The 15938-nt window shown below is 41.6% G+C and overlaps 1 protein-coding gene across 2 annotated transcripts in view; it reads left to right on the top strand.

The window, feature by feature from the left end:
- Positions 1–15938, top strand: part of RTEL1 (regulator of telomere elongation helicase 1) — a 37359-nt gene that overhangs the window by 18695 nt on the left and 2726 nt on the right. Inside the window, exons 23-35 of one of the 2 annotated variants that reach the window (XM_042884713.1) lie at positions 71–214; positions 882–997; positions 1546–1669; positions 2734–2887; positions 4526–4689; positions 7076–7171; positions 8623–8833; positions 9528–9665; positions 10158–10274; positions 12054–12296; positions 12985–13152; positions 13657–13842; positions 14360–14463. In XM_042884713.1, the coding sequence (XP_042740647.1) occupies positions 71–214; positions 882–997; positions 1546–1669; positions 2734–2887; positions 4526–4689; positions 7076–7171; positions 8623–8833; positions 9528–9665; positions 10158–10274; positions 12054–12296; positions 12985–13152; positions 13657–13842; positions 14360–14463 (1965 nt within the window). The remainder of the gene's footprint in view (positions 1–70; positions 215–881; positions 998–1545; positions 1670–2733; positions 2888–4525; positions 4690–7075; positions 7172–8622; positions 8834–9527; positions 9666–10157; positions 10275–12053; positions 12297–12984; positions 13153–13656; positions 13843–14359; positions 14464–15938) is intronic. The other variant, XM_042884715.1, reaches the window with a different exon arrangement.

A 15938-nucleotide genomic window follows, 5' to 3' on the forward strand; every position in this document is an offset into this window, starting at 1 on the left:
ACAACTGCTTAAGTTCTCTGAAATATCACTTCACATCCTGTTGATCATGAAAATCCTTCTCTCTCTTCAGGCCAGCGAAGGCTTGGACTTTGCAGACATGAATGGACGAGGAGTCATCATTACTGGCCTTCCATTTCCTCCTCGTTGGGAGCCCAGAGTTGTTTTGAAGATGCAGTTCCTGAATGAGATGAAGAAAAGTAGTATGGGTGCTCAGGTAATGTTGGGCAGCTACAACTTTTTGGCTGCCTGCAGGTTTGTTGTGCCTTTTTCCCTTCTTGTCTCTGGGTTTTGGCTTTTCTTCCTAGCCTCGTGAATGTCAGACAGCCTTAGGAGTTTGTCACAGGTATATTCACATATTTCTGATAATGTCAAGGGTTCCAAATTCTTTCTCCACATTGACATGGTTGCAATCAAATACAGCTCAAAAAACAGTGTCATTAAAATTTGGATCAAGGTCTTTGCATGCATTTCTTCTTGCAGAAAGAGAGTGAGGAGAAGAACTGCACGTGCTGGTTGGTTTGTGTGTGGTGGATTTTGGTATTTTCTTTTTGGTGTAACGAATGGCATTATAAATTTAGCTTATTATCCTGCAGGTTAGCTCTTAGGGTCACTGTATTATTTAATACCTGTTTGAATAGCAAGGAAGCCAGTGCATCATCTGTTAAGTATCTCCTCAAGTTGTGTATTACCACTTGAGTTTTCTGTGTCCCAGCTGTGATACTTGATTCAACCTGAATTTGGCTTTCTTAGGCTTTTAGGGATTTTTTTCACAAGATCTTGTTGCTACATTTTTAAGTGATTTAGAAATAAGTAGTGGCTGCATGTCACAAAGTATCTTTTACCTGCTGACTAATATTAATTCTTTCTCCCACATATTGCAGTATTTATCTGGGCATCAGTGGTACAATCAGCAAGCTTCCCGAGCTGTTAACCAGGCTATTGGCAGGGTCATCAGGCATCGCCAGGACTATGGTGCTATCTTCCTATGTGATGACAGGTGAAACCTTGGCTCTAGAGCATAAACCTATATCAACATCTTTGTATCCCAACACATTTATTCATATTTTGTAAGTGTGCTTGTGTTGCTGTTTGGAGAAGGCTACAGTTAATAAGTAATTGAATGTGTAAGATAATTGCACTGCTTTGCAAAAGTAATTTGTTACCAGCTTTGTCTTATATCTTGTCCATCTCTCATTTGAGAAGGTGGCCACCAGAACTGCAGCTCTGGAGAAGATGAAACTGAGAAAAGACTGTAATGCTGAAGCAACAGGAATTTAGCTGATAGCCTTCGATGCTGAGGCCTGGCAGGGGATGTTGGCCAACAGTACTACTACATAGTTAAAGATTTCATGGTTGAATGATATGAATTGGGTGATAGCATAACACATCATAACAACAAAGCCCTTTTCTCCTGTGTGCAGTCTGTTGTATTTGCTGCACTATTTCACTCTTTCATTGTCTTTCTGTTCCTCCCTTGTCCTAGCATTTCTTTAGTTCCTTTAGGCCATCTGGCAAATAATTATTTCCTTTTCTATTCCTGCATAGATTCACAACTGATAATGTCAGAGGCAAGCTGCCTTCGTGGGTCCGCCCTTACGTGAACGTTTATGACAACTTTGGGCATGCAGTCAGAAGTGTCTCAGTCTTCTTCCGTGTTGCTCAAGAAATTGCAAGTATCTTTTAGAAGCAAACAGACTGAAAACTTTTTTAACAGTAATAGAAATGCTAAGATGTGAGAGATGTGAAGGAGTCACTTCTAAATAACTTTTCTTTTGGGGCATCATTGGAAGCTTTGTGGAAAAGGAAGTGTATGTGAGTGAGCTGTGACAGGATGTGTTGTCTCTGCACAACTCATTAGGTTAGATCACAAAAAAACTTCCTTTTCCAGTCACTCCTAAACAAACAGCGTCTCCACTGGATGGCACACAAATACAGAAACTGATGTTAGTATCAAAAAACTTCCTGGCCCTCTGGGAGGGGTTATGCACAACAAAAAAAAAATCAGTCAAACCCTTAAATGTAGATCTAAGCTGACTGATGTAAAGAGTGAGACAGACCCAGAAGTTATTATGCTTCATGACTGGGTCATCTTTAATAATATGATGTTTCTCTTTGCATTAAGAAGCTCTTTTTCTCAGTAGCAGTTGCTTGATATAAAAATTAATCCTTGGCTTTGTAATGTGCTGGAAAAAGGCGTAGCAAGAAATGGGCTGAGAGCCAGAATGGGAAATTCCTTGGCTTCCAAATGGAGACTAGGACTAAAATAAACATAGCAGACTTGAATAATTTCCTGGAAGATACTTTGACCAAATATGAGTTGTTCAAAATCATAAGTTTCAGACTTTTGGATGACATGGTGATCCTTTCTGATGATAAATAGGAGTTTTATCGTAAATAGGAACCTCAACCCTGTGTGCTTTGCCAGAAGGAGTTGATGTGCAGGAGTGCTGTTAGGAAGCAATTGTTCTTAAACAGTGGTGTGTGCCTTTTCTGTTCTAAGAGTCATTTAGCGCTAAGCCTGCTTGCTGCACTTCATCTGTATGTGTCAACTTCTAGTTATTTGATCCTGTCATCAAAAGCACAAAAATGCAGAACACTTAAAACAATCTTGCTGTTAGGAGTCTTTGGGACAAATGTGATGTCTTCAGGCCATTGGCAGGATTTCTGGTTGCAGAGGAAGTGGAGTGGAAGAGTAGCTTTTGCCAACTGTAACGTTTTGTAACCTGCTTGCAGATGCCCCTGCCTGCTGCACAATGCCCTTCTGGCTCTGCTGTTACCCTGAGTGAAAATGATGTGGAACCTTCTACTTCATCTGAGCAGATCCTCTCCCTGCAGAAAGCCAAAATTTTGGATGACCATGTTCCCAGTTTGAAGAGGAAAAGGATGGGTAGGTTGATGTCCTCACAGATACATTTTCTGTTGTTGTTTTAAGATAAAGCAGGAAAGACAGAGTGAGGGATTGGATACTGGGATAGGAGGGGAAAAAATGCAAAGGGCTCAAAGAAGAATGTCAGAGTTTGATCAGAAGGGACATAGCTTGGTGCTAGGAAATTAGAGTACCAATTGCAACTACAGGTGTGGCATGAGAATGTCTCCTGCAGGGAAGTTAGTGGAATATCTTTCTTCAAAAATCAAAAGCTGTAAATAAAAACTCTGTTCTGACTAGCACTGGCTTTCGTATGTCCTTCTTCCATCCTTTAGTTGGATGAAGTTAGTTAGTCCTACATGGTGATCTGGGTAAGAAAACAGAAAGAGGGTGTTGGCCTTCAAAGAAAACAGTATTTTAAAGTTTGTGGTTAGCTAATGCAAAATAATAAAATATTTCTCACATCAGAGATTCTTTCAGAACATTCCAGCCTGTTTTGCTTCGTTTCTAAGCTGCACAATGAAGTGTGTTTATAAACTGATTCCAAAGAAGCTATGACTAAGTGTGAGACTGAGTCTGAGGATGAGACTTCACTTTAAGTCTAAGCCAGTCTGACTGCAGGTTGTTTTTTATAAAGAGGTTGTCTTGGCCACCTCCTTTTTCTCCCTCAATTTCCATCTGTGCATTTACATTGAATCCATCTATTGTGCTGCTGCAGAGCTATTCAGATGAGCTTGCTCAGCTGTTTACTTTTCATCCACATGAGTGGTGGATCCATCCTGAAGGATGGGTTGGAATACATGACTGAAGTGAAGGTAGAGGGGAAAAAGCTTAATTATGTAACTCTTTCGTGTAAGCTTTTGATGGCACTTCTTAGCTGTAACAGCAAGCTACACTTGTAATCCTAACTTTGACTACCAGCTTCTTACTATTTGTGCATTTTTGATTTGTAGCTAAAGATGTTTAGATTCTCAAAACAATTACTTTTCTTAGTAAACAACTCTATGTAACTCATTTTACAAGGTAGAGGAAATGTATTTCGAAGAGACAGCCTTTTTGAAGTAGCAAGCATCACTGATGGATCCATATTCTTATATTTAAAAACAATTGCACGTGGATTTTGAAGAGTGAGAATATGTATTCTTGGTACATTGTGGTGGCTGTGTCTTATAGCTGCTAATACTGTGAGATCCTAGCATCTCTTATGTTCTCTTTAAGAAGTTTTCATTGTTGTTTTTAATGAGTGAGTCATTTAAGAGCAGGAGCTCATGTTTGTTTGTTTGTAGGGAAATCCATAAATTGTAGCATTCAAACACAGACAACTGTGGCAGTACAGGTTTCGTTTTCCATTGATCCTAAGCCATTGTGATGTTAAATAAGATATTCCTTTAGGAGAAGTTTGAGGAAAGTCCTGACTTAAATTTGTGCGTCAAATTGTGATAACAGATGTCTGAGAGATGTTTTTGGGAATGTTTGAGCAAGGCAATCTTCTTCCTAAGTCATAGAAAGCAGCTCTGCAAGAGATGGAAGAGGAGATAAAACAACAGGTCTTTGTTGTCCGTCTTTGTGGATTGCTAAGTCAAATTTTGAGGCATTGCTAAGTCAAAGAAAATGCAAGAGAAAGCACAAAAATGTTAACTTATTATCTGCCTTGTGCAGCAATGCCAGTAAATGGAGGTGGAGCATCCAGCCTCTGCACAGAATATGAGCAAGAGATGATCTCACCTAGAAGACAATGTGTTGGGCTTCTGGATGCGTTGGAGCGCAGTGAGAAGAACAGCAAAGAGGTGGAGGAAGATGATGGTTTGCCAGGGGAGGAAAAGGTAATGACGATGCTGCAGCAAAGTAATAAGTAAAAATTGTTGGCTCTGAAGCAAAATGAGTTTGGCATTGATTTTGTAGCACCAGTTCAGCCCTCTTGAGGAAAAACTAATTGCACTAGAATCTGCAGATGCTCACAGTTAAGTTTAACAAAGAGATTCCTTGCCACGTGCAATTAGATAAGCAGTGTGTACATACTTGGACTGTTCTTCATAACTGCTGACCATGTAGGTTCTGGAAGCTAACTGCAGGCTGGAGAGCAAAGAGCTCTTTAAAAAAAGAAAAAAGTGAGGCTTGACTGATGATTAGACTCCAGGAAACATCTAGAACAACTTAGCTAAGCAGTTTGCTAGGGGAATGTGCTTAAGGGAACGTGTGAGTGTGTAAGGAATATCCAAGGAGTATTTAAAAAGCTGTAAGGGATATCAGTGGGAATAGATTTGTGACAGATGGAATGTATGAGCTTGAAGAAACAGAGAATGTTTTGCCTGCGTGTAGCTGATGAGAAATGAGCTCCATCATCCACGGGCACTTTAGTCATGGCATGGTAAGGATGTCTGAGCTCATTCTTTGGAAAGCCCAGCACATCTCCTGGGGCTTTGTCACCCTGGGAAGAGTGTCCTGTTACACAGCTGCACTGCTTTTGGTCTAGCTTGGGATTTCCTTCAGTCAAGTAAGCTGGTGGTCTCGATGACTTGACAGTGAGTCAGCTCGTGTCCATCTTCCTGTACAGTGTTACTATTTGCCTGTGGCTTGCAGAAGGCTGTGGTCATCCTGTGCTGCACCTAAAGTGGCAGTGAGATGTAGCTGAACTCTGGCTCCTTCAGAAGCACTGCACAAGTTGAGCGTTGCACTCTTTACTGACCACTGCATTTGGACTGCTTGTACAGTTTGTGTGCTTTCAGAGCTGTACTCACCATCCATCATGGGAGCTGTATTATTCTTCTTATCTTCTGTCAAAGTTACACAGTACCCTTGCACCCTGCATGTTGAAATTAAGCTGCTGTCATTCTGAATTGATTTTATTAGGCTGAAAATTTCTCTCTAAGGAAACAAATCTTTGTCATCTCAAATAAAAAGTCAAAATACAAGACGTAGTATCTCAGTCCACTGAAAGAATGACTTGAGTTTGTTTTTTCCTTGTGAGAAATACTTTGTGGAGGCCTTATGTCTTCTCCATCATGCTATTAAACATTTTGCTCATAGGCAGTCTGGGATTAGAATGCATAGGTATTTCTGGACCTTCTTCTGACTTACTGCAATGTATCATGCATGTTCGGCTTGCAGCTTGTATTCCAGTTGTTCATTCTGTTACATGACACTTAAGTAGAATATATTTAAATGGACACTTCTATTGGTCAGATATGTCTGGAATTCACTCTCCTTGCAGTGTTATGAGTGCACTGAAGGCTCTATTTCTGACTATCAGCAGCTGGCAAATGTACTGGCCTGGTGCTTAGTTTATTTTTTATTGCTTAATGTGTGATTAATTTAGTTTGTCTCTGAAGCTTTATGATCTGAACAAACATTTAGAAGCCACAGTGGAGTACAGTTGTTCACTGGTTCTTCTCAGAAATTAAACCGTGCTATTCTGAAAATGGACTGATAGTCACATACTCATTAAGAAATTCTTTATTGGGCAAGAGCAAAGAAATAAATCACTTGAAGCACCTGCTTTCCCAACAGGTGTGTAGAAATCAGTGGGCAATATGGGCCTATCCCACTGCTTCATCTGTTACTCAGACGAATGCTTGCAATGTGGTTGATACTGACTTATGCTAGTGTTGGAGGCTGCTGTTAAGCAACCTGTTGCTTATGGCCATGCACTTAGCTTTTGGAGCTTTGTGCCTGCCAGTGTTCCCACTCACAGTTGTACAAGTGCAACCGTTACTGGAAATGGGGAACACAAGAGAACCTGTTGAACCACAGGAGTTTCTAATACTGTCTCCTCCCCTCTGACCTGATATTCCCTATGAGGCTGCTTGGGCTTCTCAATATCCCAGGAGAAGTTGTGACAGTTTCTTCAGTGAGAAGTACTTGAGGCATGAAAGCGAGGGCTGTGTGAGACATCAGTTCCACACCTGTGTACCCCCCAGGCCTACTCTGAAACAGTTAGCTGTAAGCCTAGCTTTGCTTCATCAGGAATCTGCTCTGATTTCCTCTGCTTGGTTCTGTCTTTCTGAAATGTGCTGTAGATCATTGCTTTCCAGAAGGAGGTAAGTGCCATAGTTCCCTTTGCAATAATTTAGGTTGCTTTGTTTCACTTTGAGTGGTGTCACAAGCTGGATTAACAAGCTTTACTACTGGAAAAATGGCTAAATTAAGTAGATTACAACTTTGAAAAGCATTTTGGAGAGCTTTTTGTTTATTTTTAATTAATCTTTGTAGGCACAACGTCTGTCAACGCTTTCCCTTCAGTATGAGAAGAGGTTAACAGATGAGCAGAAAGGAGGAAGGAAGAAAATAAAGCTGGTCAGCAATCCAGTACGTGTTTTCTTGTGTCTCTGTCACCCTTTTGATATGTAGAATGCTGTAATTTGAATTGAAAACTTCCAGGCAGACAGATGACTGACATGGACTGATGCTGATGCCAAAACAAATTTAGTTTTTTTTCTAAATTATAAATATTCATGAGTGCCCATCTGAAATCTGTTTCTGACATGCTCTTTCTCAAATTTAGGCATCGCAAGTCCAGTCAAGCACAAAGGTTCAGGTGGAGTTAGGTGCAAAGCATTATTCTTTGATTGTAACTACATTGCTAACATCACCTCTCGTTATTCACCCTGTGTGGTGAATGGATTTGTTCTTTCTCTATTGGTAGTAGAGCCTCAAATAATATAACTGACCTGCTTGGTTTGGGTCAGTGATGACATCGTGACCCCCCCCCCCCCATAGTGCATTGATGTGCATCCTGTTAGCAGTTGTGCATTTTTGTTGTGTTGTCTCCTAAGAGGGTGGAGGAAAACATGGTAAAAATCCTAATGCAGCTTATTGCCTGAGAGCTGTGATGAATTCATGGGGATCCCAAGTGATTGTGGGTGCCAGTAGTCATTGAAGATGCTGTCCAGCTGGGTTCTGTCTCTGCCAGAGTCTGCCAGTCACTTGGCATCCAGAACTAATAGAGTAGTCACAGATCCTGATGTGCTGGTATCCAAGGTGTGAGTAAGGGAACAGGTTCATTGCAGAAGGTTGTATTTACAGTTTGTTGTTATGATGAATCAGCCTGGCCCTGAAAGTTGCAGCTGGTCTCATTTCTCTTAATAAGCCTTATTCTAAGGATAGAATTGTGAAATGAAACTTGGCTACCTTCTCTAGGAGGTGCTCCTCTGAAGCAGTCAGTTTTGTCAGCAGAGAAGATGAATATCATTGCTTTTCTTTCACAGGAGAGCAGATACAGATGTTAGGAACAATGTTTTAGGAATAGATAAGATAATCATCTGGGGAAATTAATAGTATACTTATGCCTCAGAAGATTGCCCTATGACTTGAAAATGCGTGACAGGGGTCATAGTTACACATGTTGAAACTGAGTAAGAACATTGTGATCTGCACTTTCGTAAAGGAGGGTTCATTCTGAATCTTTTTCAAGTTCCTGTTGCTTGTGATTATGGAGCATAAATGTTTCCCAAAACTAGAGAGTAGTCTAGATATTCTGTGTTAGAGGAACTGAAATACATGACCACCTTCCATCCTTTGAATGTGGATATTTGCTTTTCTTGTGTTGCTGCATTTATTACAAGAGTCACACATTACGTGAGAGCATTGCAGTGTTCTGTGTGCAGTCCAAGTCACTACTCTGTGTTTAAAGATACCTTCTGCCTCCTGAAAGTCTCAAATGTTTGAGGAATGCTGCAGAACTGTAAACGTGCACTTCATCTCATGAGGATAGCTCCTCTCCTCATCCTGTCTACTGAAAAACCTTCCTGTCTTCTCAGCTGGCCAACAAGGCAGCAGACCCAACGGAGCCAAAGAAGGCCCGAGCGACCTTATACATTGCAACAGTGAAGAAGACCCTAAGCCAGCAAAACTACAATCTCTTCTCTGAGGCTCTTCAGCGCTACAGGAGCACGGCTGACTTCAACACTATGTTGGCTCAAATGAGTTCCCTTTTTACAGAGGATGAAGCAAAGCATGTCTTGTTGCGAGGTACGATGAGTTCCCTGCTGTGTTTATACGACATGACTCTGTGTTTTAGATAGACCCTGTTTCACGAGGGCAGGAGAATCTGAAGATGTCACTGGTTGTTTATTGTGCGTATGAGCAGAGGGGCAGATTTTTCTGTCACTTCTTTTGTCTGCCAAAAATAAAAGCATAGTTATGCAATTGACAACATGAGTAAGGCTATATGCAAGGCTAAGGAGTGGGAATACGAGCACTTGGGAATAATAGCCTCAATCTATTTCCCAATTTGCCTTGCTTGCTCTACAAATAAGAGAACACTAGATTGCCACATTCAGCTAATAGGCAACGTGTAGCTTTCAGGCTTCGTGTGCCTGCAGCTTTAGAAGTTCATTTGACTTGCAGTGAGGTTTAAGTTTTGGTCCGTAGGCATTTTACAGTGAAGTGAGATGATGTGTAAATTGCTTCCTGTTTACAGTGGAAAAATGACAGTTATTAGCTCCAGCTTTGCTGGCAGATTGCTCTGTAACTTCACTCAGTGTTGTTCTGAAGTGTACTTACGTAAATTCTAAAGAACAACATTTGGGCTTTAAGCTATTTAACTGCACTAACCCGGAAGTCCTACCATCATAAATTTCTGTAGCATTTTTTACATGTTGTGGACTGATTTTTGTTTTTCTTGTTTGATTGATTTATTCTTCTTCCCTTTCTCTAATGAAAGAATTTTACCAGTTTGTTCGACCTCACCATAAGAAACAGTTTGATGAAGCATGTTGCAATCTGACTGGGGTGGGCTGTGGATACAAATCTGAGCACAGCCTCCTGCTGGAAGAGAGAGAAGGACTGGCAAAGAAAATAGGTGAGGAACTTTAGAGTTTGTCTAATCATAGAGCGAGATGAAGTGTGTAAAAATGCAAGGGTAAAAAGCAAATTTGATGACTCACAATGAAGCTCCATCTGTGCATTGCATGGCCCTCCTGCCTGCCATGCCACAAGCATGCACAGATGCCTCCACTTTGGCTGCTGCATTGGTAGTAATGGTGCCATCCTTTTTTCAAAAGGATGCTTTACTGATGTTTGTACCTCAAACCTAATCAGTGGATTTCAAAACTGTGTGCATTCCTCTGGCTGCTTTGCTACCCCCAAAGTGCCACAAGAACTGTGAACAGCTGGTGCAGTCTTTGAAATCCTGGAGCAGTAAGATGCTAAAGGAGCAGGGTGTTGGTTCATCCCCTCAAAACAAAGAAATACGTCTACTTCAAGTGTTTTCGTCATGGGGTGACAAGGTTTGCAATACATCATTCTGCTTTCATTCTTCCTTCACTGCTAACAAACTGGTTTGCTTTAATAGAGGAAAAAGAGAGTCGGCAGAAAACAACCTGCTCAGAGAACTCATGCACTCAGCTGAATGCTGGGCTGCACTTGAACCAGGGAGGATTTCACTTGACAACAGGACAGACCAGTGCAGGTATGCTTCGTGTTAAGTAAAATCACAGTCCTAAGGTATTGCATGTTATGTTTTGTTTGTAAATCTTTGTAAATTCTCCCAAGGGGAACCAGTGTCTCCTGTATTCACCTGGCACAGTGGACCAGCAGCAGCTCACTGTAGGTAGGAGTGAGGGTAGCTGAGAATTTTCAGCAAGGATTGTACAGCACAAACACCAGTTAGTCACATAGCAAGGTGGAAATGAAAGGAGCCAACTAAAGACAGAAGTTTGCACTGGATGTTGACCTGTGCCTCTCAGTGAGGGAGAGGGTGAGTTGACAAGACTGCTGCGTGTCCTGTTTGCCCAGGGTTTGTGAACAGGAGATGTTTGGGGAATGTAATTTTAGATGAGGTCAGATTGAATTTAGGTATAAAGCAAAATGCAGTTCCTGTTTTGTTATGAGGATTGCATACAATCTTAGTGTGGGCAGTGTGTTTTCTGCAGAAACAGGGACCAGTAAACATATTCTCACAATTACACATTATCTCTACCTGTGTCCTTTTAGTCTCCTACTGTCCAATATTTACCCTTGCAGTCAAAGGCTCAGTGCTGTTGTGATTACTGATCTTCCTGAGAACAGCTGGGAATTTTCTGTGTTTCTTACAAGGAAATTAGTTGGGCAGCTTAGATGTCTGTCTTAAGAGGGTAAAGAATAGTCAGGCTAATCCTTTCTTCTTAAATACAAAAAATAAAATAGAAAGCCAACGATTCCTGGAAGGCTTTGAAAGCTTTTCGTCTGTGAGGCCACGTTATTTCTTTTGTTGAATTTCCTGGTTTTATTTTGGATTTTAAGAACCCTGGCATGAAATAATCTTTGGTAATTTTATTCCCCGAGATCTGTGAGACTGATCTGCACAGCAGTTTGTTTCTGTTCAAAGCAATTAAGAAAATAACAGGAATAAATGTATGTGGCATTCCTGTGACTCACTCCCTGGGTAGGGTCTGCTCCTGTGAGAAGCTGCCAAAGAGAAAACTCACACCCATCTTTTTCCCCTTTCCCGAAGTTGAAGTCAGTCCATCTTTTAGATGCTCATTATCTCTGTGAAGGATAAAGATTTAAATACCAAAACATGTGGTTGGTTAATTTAAATCAGCTTATTACGTGTTTTACCTGCGTTTACATACCTCTAATATGCAAAACATGCTTCTAATATGCTAAAACCTGCCAGCAACAAGACACTGACATTTTGAAAAGAAGCCCATTTGGAGTTTAGCAAGATGTTCTTAGCTATACCTGTCTTCTCTGGTGCTGTCGCACTGCACCATCTATCTAGTTGTTTATTTTGGGTGGGTTAGTCTCTTTTGGCTTTTTGCTTTCCCATTGGGGGTGAAAAAGGACACCTCCTTCTGGTATTAGAAAAAGAAATATCTTTAAAATTGCACTCAGGTTTACTTGCTTGTGTATCAGGCTGTGTAGTTGGGTAAGCCATCTATTTATAATGCTTGTGCTCTTTTAAAGGATAGCACGAAACCTGATTTGCTGCTGACCTCTGTGCACAGTCACTTCTGTGTTACCTATTTCTCATTCCTCAGTGACCATCTCACACGTTGCTCCATTTCAGAGGTTTTAAACTCCCACAGGTGCTAACGAGGTTCCCCAAAATTAATTTGCTCAGTTGGCATTGCCAGGAGCACCAAAGTCATGTCTGAGCAGGGCGTGTGCCTGCAAGCTGCACTGGTTTGAAGTGGTTTAGAAACCCCTCTCTGAAGGAGGAGAAATGAGCACAGAGGACTGCTCATCTGTATCCTTTGCCTCTCAGGGGATAACACCAGTCAAGCTGTGAGTAAAGACACGAAAAATGCCTCAGGCTCAAGGAGAGATCAGCACCAGGTCCTCAGGGTGACCTACCTCAATGATGTGAAAAAGGCTTTGAAGGAAAGCGCCTACAGCCGCTTCCACGAGGCGCTGCTGGCTTACAAGAGGACGGATGACTACGATGCTATGATACCAGTGGTGGCAGCCCTCACCACGGAGAGGCCAGAAGACTTTCATCTCCTGCAAAGTAAGGGTGGTTTTAAAGCCTTTTTTAATCGGTTGAGAAAAATATGTCGGTGCTGTGATCCCGTGTGAAGAACAACCTTTCCCTGCTCAGTAGTTAGCTTACAAATTCTCCACTGCTGGGAGCATTGCTAAACATCCCCTCTTCCATCTTTTACTCTGGCAAACCAGATAAGTGGAGTAGCAGGAATGCTGTAGTAAGCGAACACTACAGAGAGCAAAAAAAGTCTGAGGTTGAAAGGTTACCTCTGTTCAGTTGGGAACTCTTCAAGAAAAAAAAAATTGAGTAAAATTCAGTAATTCCAGTCTAAAACTGATTTCAGTCAGCTGAGTTCATTACTTTTTTTTTCCTTCCTCAATTATGTTACAAGTAGTTGTTCTTAGGCAAGGCAGTGCTGAATGTTGCACTTGTTGAATGTTGCTCTCCTGATTATTGCAGGTCTCATGGCCAGCTATAGCAGTGCTAAGTTCTTAGTTCCCAGTAAGCTGAGATTGTTTTTGGTGTTAAATACTCATCTGTCTTCTAGCAAGGAAAACTTGGTGATGATTAAACACAGCAAAAAGCCTGAAGATACTCTGAGGACTATGGATGATTTTGCTCATCTTCCAGAGAATTACCTCCCTCCAAAATAACCACTCTTTCACAGTCAGCCATTTACTGCCCTACGCATTCACTGCCTTTCCTTTGGCAGGGTTTGCCATGTTTGTGCGGCCGCATCACAAGGAGCAGTTCAGGCAGGTGTGTAAAGATCTGACTGGAGCAGTTGGTGGTGATGAACAGAAACGGCAGATGCAGAATGAAAAAGGTGCTGCAACTCTGGAGAGGTGGTTGACTAAAAGAGCAAACTGCCCTAACCAAGGTGAGGAGGAGTGTTTCTCTGAAGCTTAGGCTCCTGTTGAGTGTTAAGATAAGCAGGGTCTGACAGCTTTGGCTGTGGTATGTAATGATATGTAAAGAAAGGTCAAAGCAATTGGCCACCTCCAAGTCATGTTAAAAAAAAAAAGCACCAACAAAACAAGCATAGGCTGGAAGGCAGTGGGAGATGGGAAGCATGAGGAAACAAGGAGAAAATCTGTTATAGGGCCAGCTGTGAAATGTGTTATGACTGAAGGTGGAATTTTTTGCACCTAGGAGGGGCAAGAGCGAATCAGGATCCTCTGTCTAAGAATAGTTCACCATGGAACTATTTCACCACAAAGAGCCTCTTTCAGTAATGATGTTGTGTGTGAAGTACCAGAAACTTCAGGGGTCAAAAGAAGGTTATTCAAATTCTTTTGTTCTTGTATAATGAGAACTTGCTGAACTTACTGTGAATTGTGTTTTTGCATTTTACTGTATCGTGTGCTATTGTTTTCATGGTCAGATGGAGATGTTCCTAAGAGTGAGGTTCCAGAAAGAAATGGGGGAGAGACTTCTTCCTCGTGCCTCAGCCAGAAATGCAAACTTGAATTACCAAAGGCTGAAGTATCTAAAGAAATGAGTCACGTGAGAGCACCCACAGCTCCTGGAGTTGTGCCCAGCTTACCACTGGAGTTGGATCCAGAGTTTGGTAGGTATAGGTGAGCTTTGTAGATGTGGTTCTGTTATTTGCGGGAATAAACAAATGTAGAACTGAGGATTATGCTGGTGCTCTGTTAAATTGTGGTTGTTTCCTGCCTGTATTTGCACAGGTGCAATAATGTGTAGTATGGATTGCAGAGTAGAATTTATACTGCTACCTGCATCTATTCCATCCAAGTACTTCATTATCTTTATCACAGTGATGTAATAGTTTCCTGGGAACAGATTTTTCTCAACAACTTCCTTGTAAAGCAAGGATGTAAATTCTCATTCTAAACGGGAATTTGAAGCACCAAGAAATCTAGTTGAGGTCATATGAAAAGTAATACAACAGGGCCCTGTGTTGCATTAAGGTAAAAGAATTTCATAAAACTCGTGGTCACTGGTTTCTAGATTGCAGTGGTGGAAGTGTTGTATGCAGGAGAACTTCACAGGTGGTCAATGGAACTTAGTAATTTCCTTTCTCTCTCTTTCTCTCTCTTCCTCTCTCCCCCTCTGCACTGTAGGAAGATACCAATGTCCTAACTGCAAATCTGAGGATGATGTACCCTTAAAATGCCCACTGTGCATCTTCACTTGCTGCAAAACATGTTGGGAACGGTTCTTAAAGGTTACCTTGTTTATTAGTTTCACTATTTCCTGAAACTGATAGGGATTTCTGTGCTTTTCAGGAGAACCGTGTGAACGGCCCTGGAAATCAAATTCTTCTGTTGACAGAGAAAATCCAACACTCATTTTAAGTTTATCACTTGAATGTTTCCTCTGCTATCTCTATTTTCCATGTTCTGGAGTGTGACTGAAGGCAGAACTCTTCTCAGCTTCCTTCAAATGCTTTCCTCTCTAACAAGAGGGAATTATTTCAAACCAAAAGAGGGGAGATTTAGATTGCATAAAAGGAAAAAGTTCTTTACGGTAAGAGCAGGGAAGCAGTAGCACAGGCTGCCCAGAGATGAGGTGGGTGCCCCATCCCTGCAGGCAGTCAGGTCAGGCTGGGGGCTGTGGGCACTGATGGAGCCATGGGTGTCCCTGCTCACTGCAGAGGGTTGGATCAGATGGCCTTTAAGGGTCCCTTCCAACCCAAGTCGTTCTGTGGTGTTAAAGAGCGAATCCAAGAATTACTAGCATGCATTTATAATCTGTACTGTAACTTATAAGCTGTCTGTTGAATAGAATGAGACCCCTGGGGAGCTTGTTGGTTAGGCAGGCATTTTATGACCCCATTCTTAGAAATAAGGGAGATTGTTGCATTGCCTCAGCCCATAAAAATCTTGTACACGCCTGGGGAAGAACTCGTTCCTTTTGCCAGTAAGACATAGCTTGCAATTATGGTTATGTCAGCTTAGGAATTGGCCCAACTGTGAAGAGCTGTGGTATATTAAGCAATTAGTACCATTGTGCTGTGGTATTCATCTTGGGGAATTTGGTGATTCTGAGGTCTGGTTTTCTTGTCAGTCCTCATATTGACGTGCATTTTGATAGCTCATAGGTAAATCCCAGAACTTGCTCAGCTTCAGCTTTTCTTTAATCACCCTTTAGTGATTGCACACCTTTGAGGCTGGAAATTAACGTGAGTAAACCATAGGAGTATGATAGCAGACATAGTGAGTCAGAGTAAAGGTGCATCCAATCCAGCATCCTGTCTCTGACAACAGCCAAAAAATTATGGCTGGAGGAGAATATGTGAATGTGGCACATTGCTGTGAATGTTCTCACAAACCTGAAGCCATTTGCAGGACAGGAATTCCTGTGACCTTTTGTCATTCGTGTCCTATAGCAGGCACTTCCACAACTTGGTCACATGTTACATGAAGAACTGTCTCCTTTCTTTGCTGTCATTTTGACCTGTTTCTTGGTAGTTCATTTCAATGTCCTGCTTGTTTAAAAGGGACAAACACAAAGTCCTCAGAACTCACCGTGGACATCCTGTCCTTCAGAAGTGCACCTTTTGGAGCTTTGGTCTTTCTGCATGCATCAATAGTTGGATCCATCTGTCTCCTCTGTAGACAACTTAAATCAAGATCTGTATTTCTAAGGATCTCTTTTTTTGCTCTCAACAACAAGCTGTTATGTAGGGGATGTAAGAAG

The sequence above is a fragment of the Lagopus leucura genome, unplaced genomic scaffold, assembly GCF_019238085.1.
Source record: "Lagopus leucura isolate 7727_CA_CO unplaced genomic scaffold, USGS_WTPT01 Super-Scaffold_100045, whole genome shotgun sequence".
Lineage (NCBI taxonomy): Eukaryota > Metazoa > Chordata > Aves > Galliformes > Phasianidae > Lagopus > Lagopus leucura.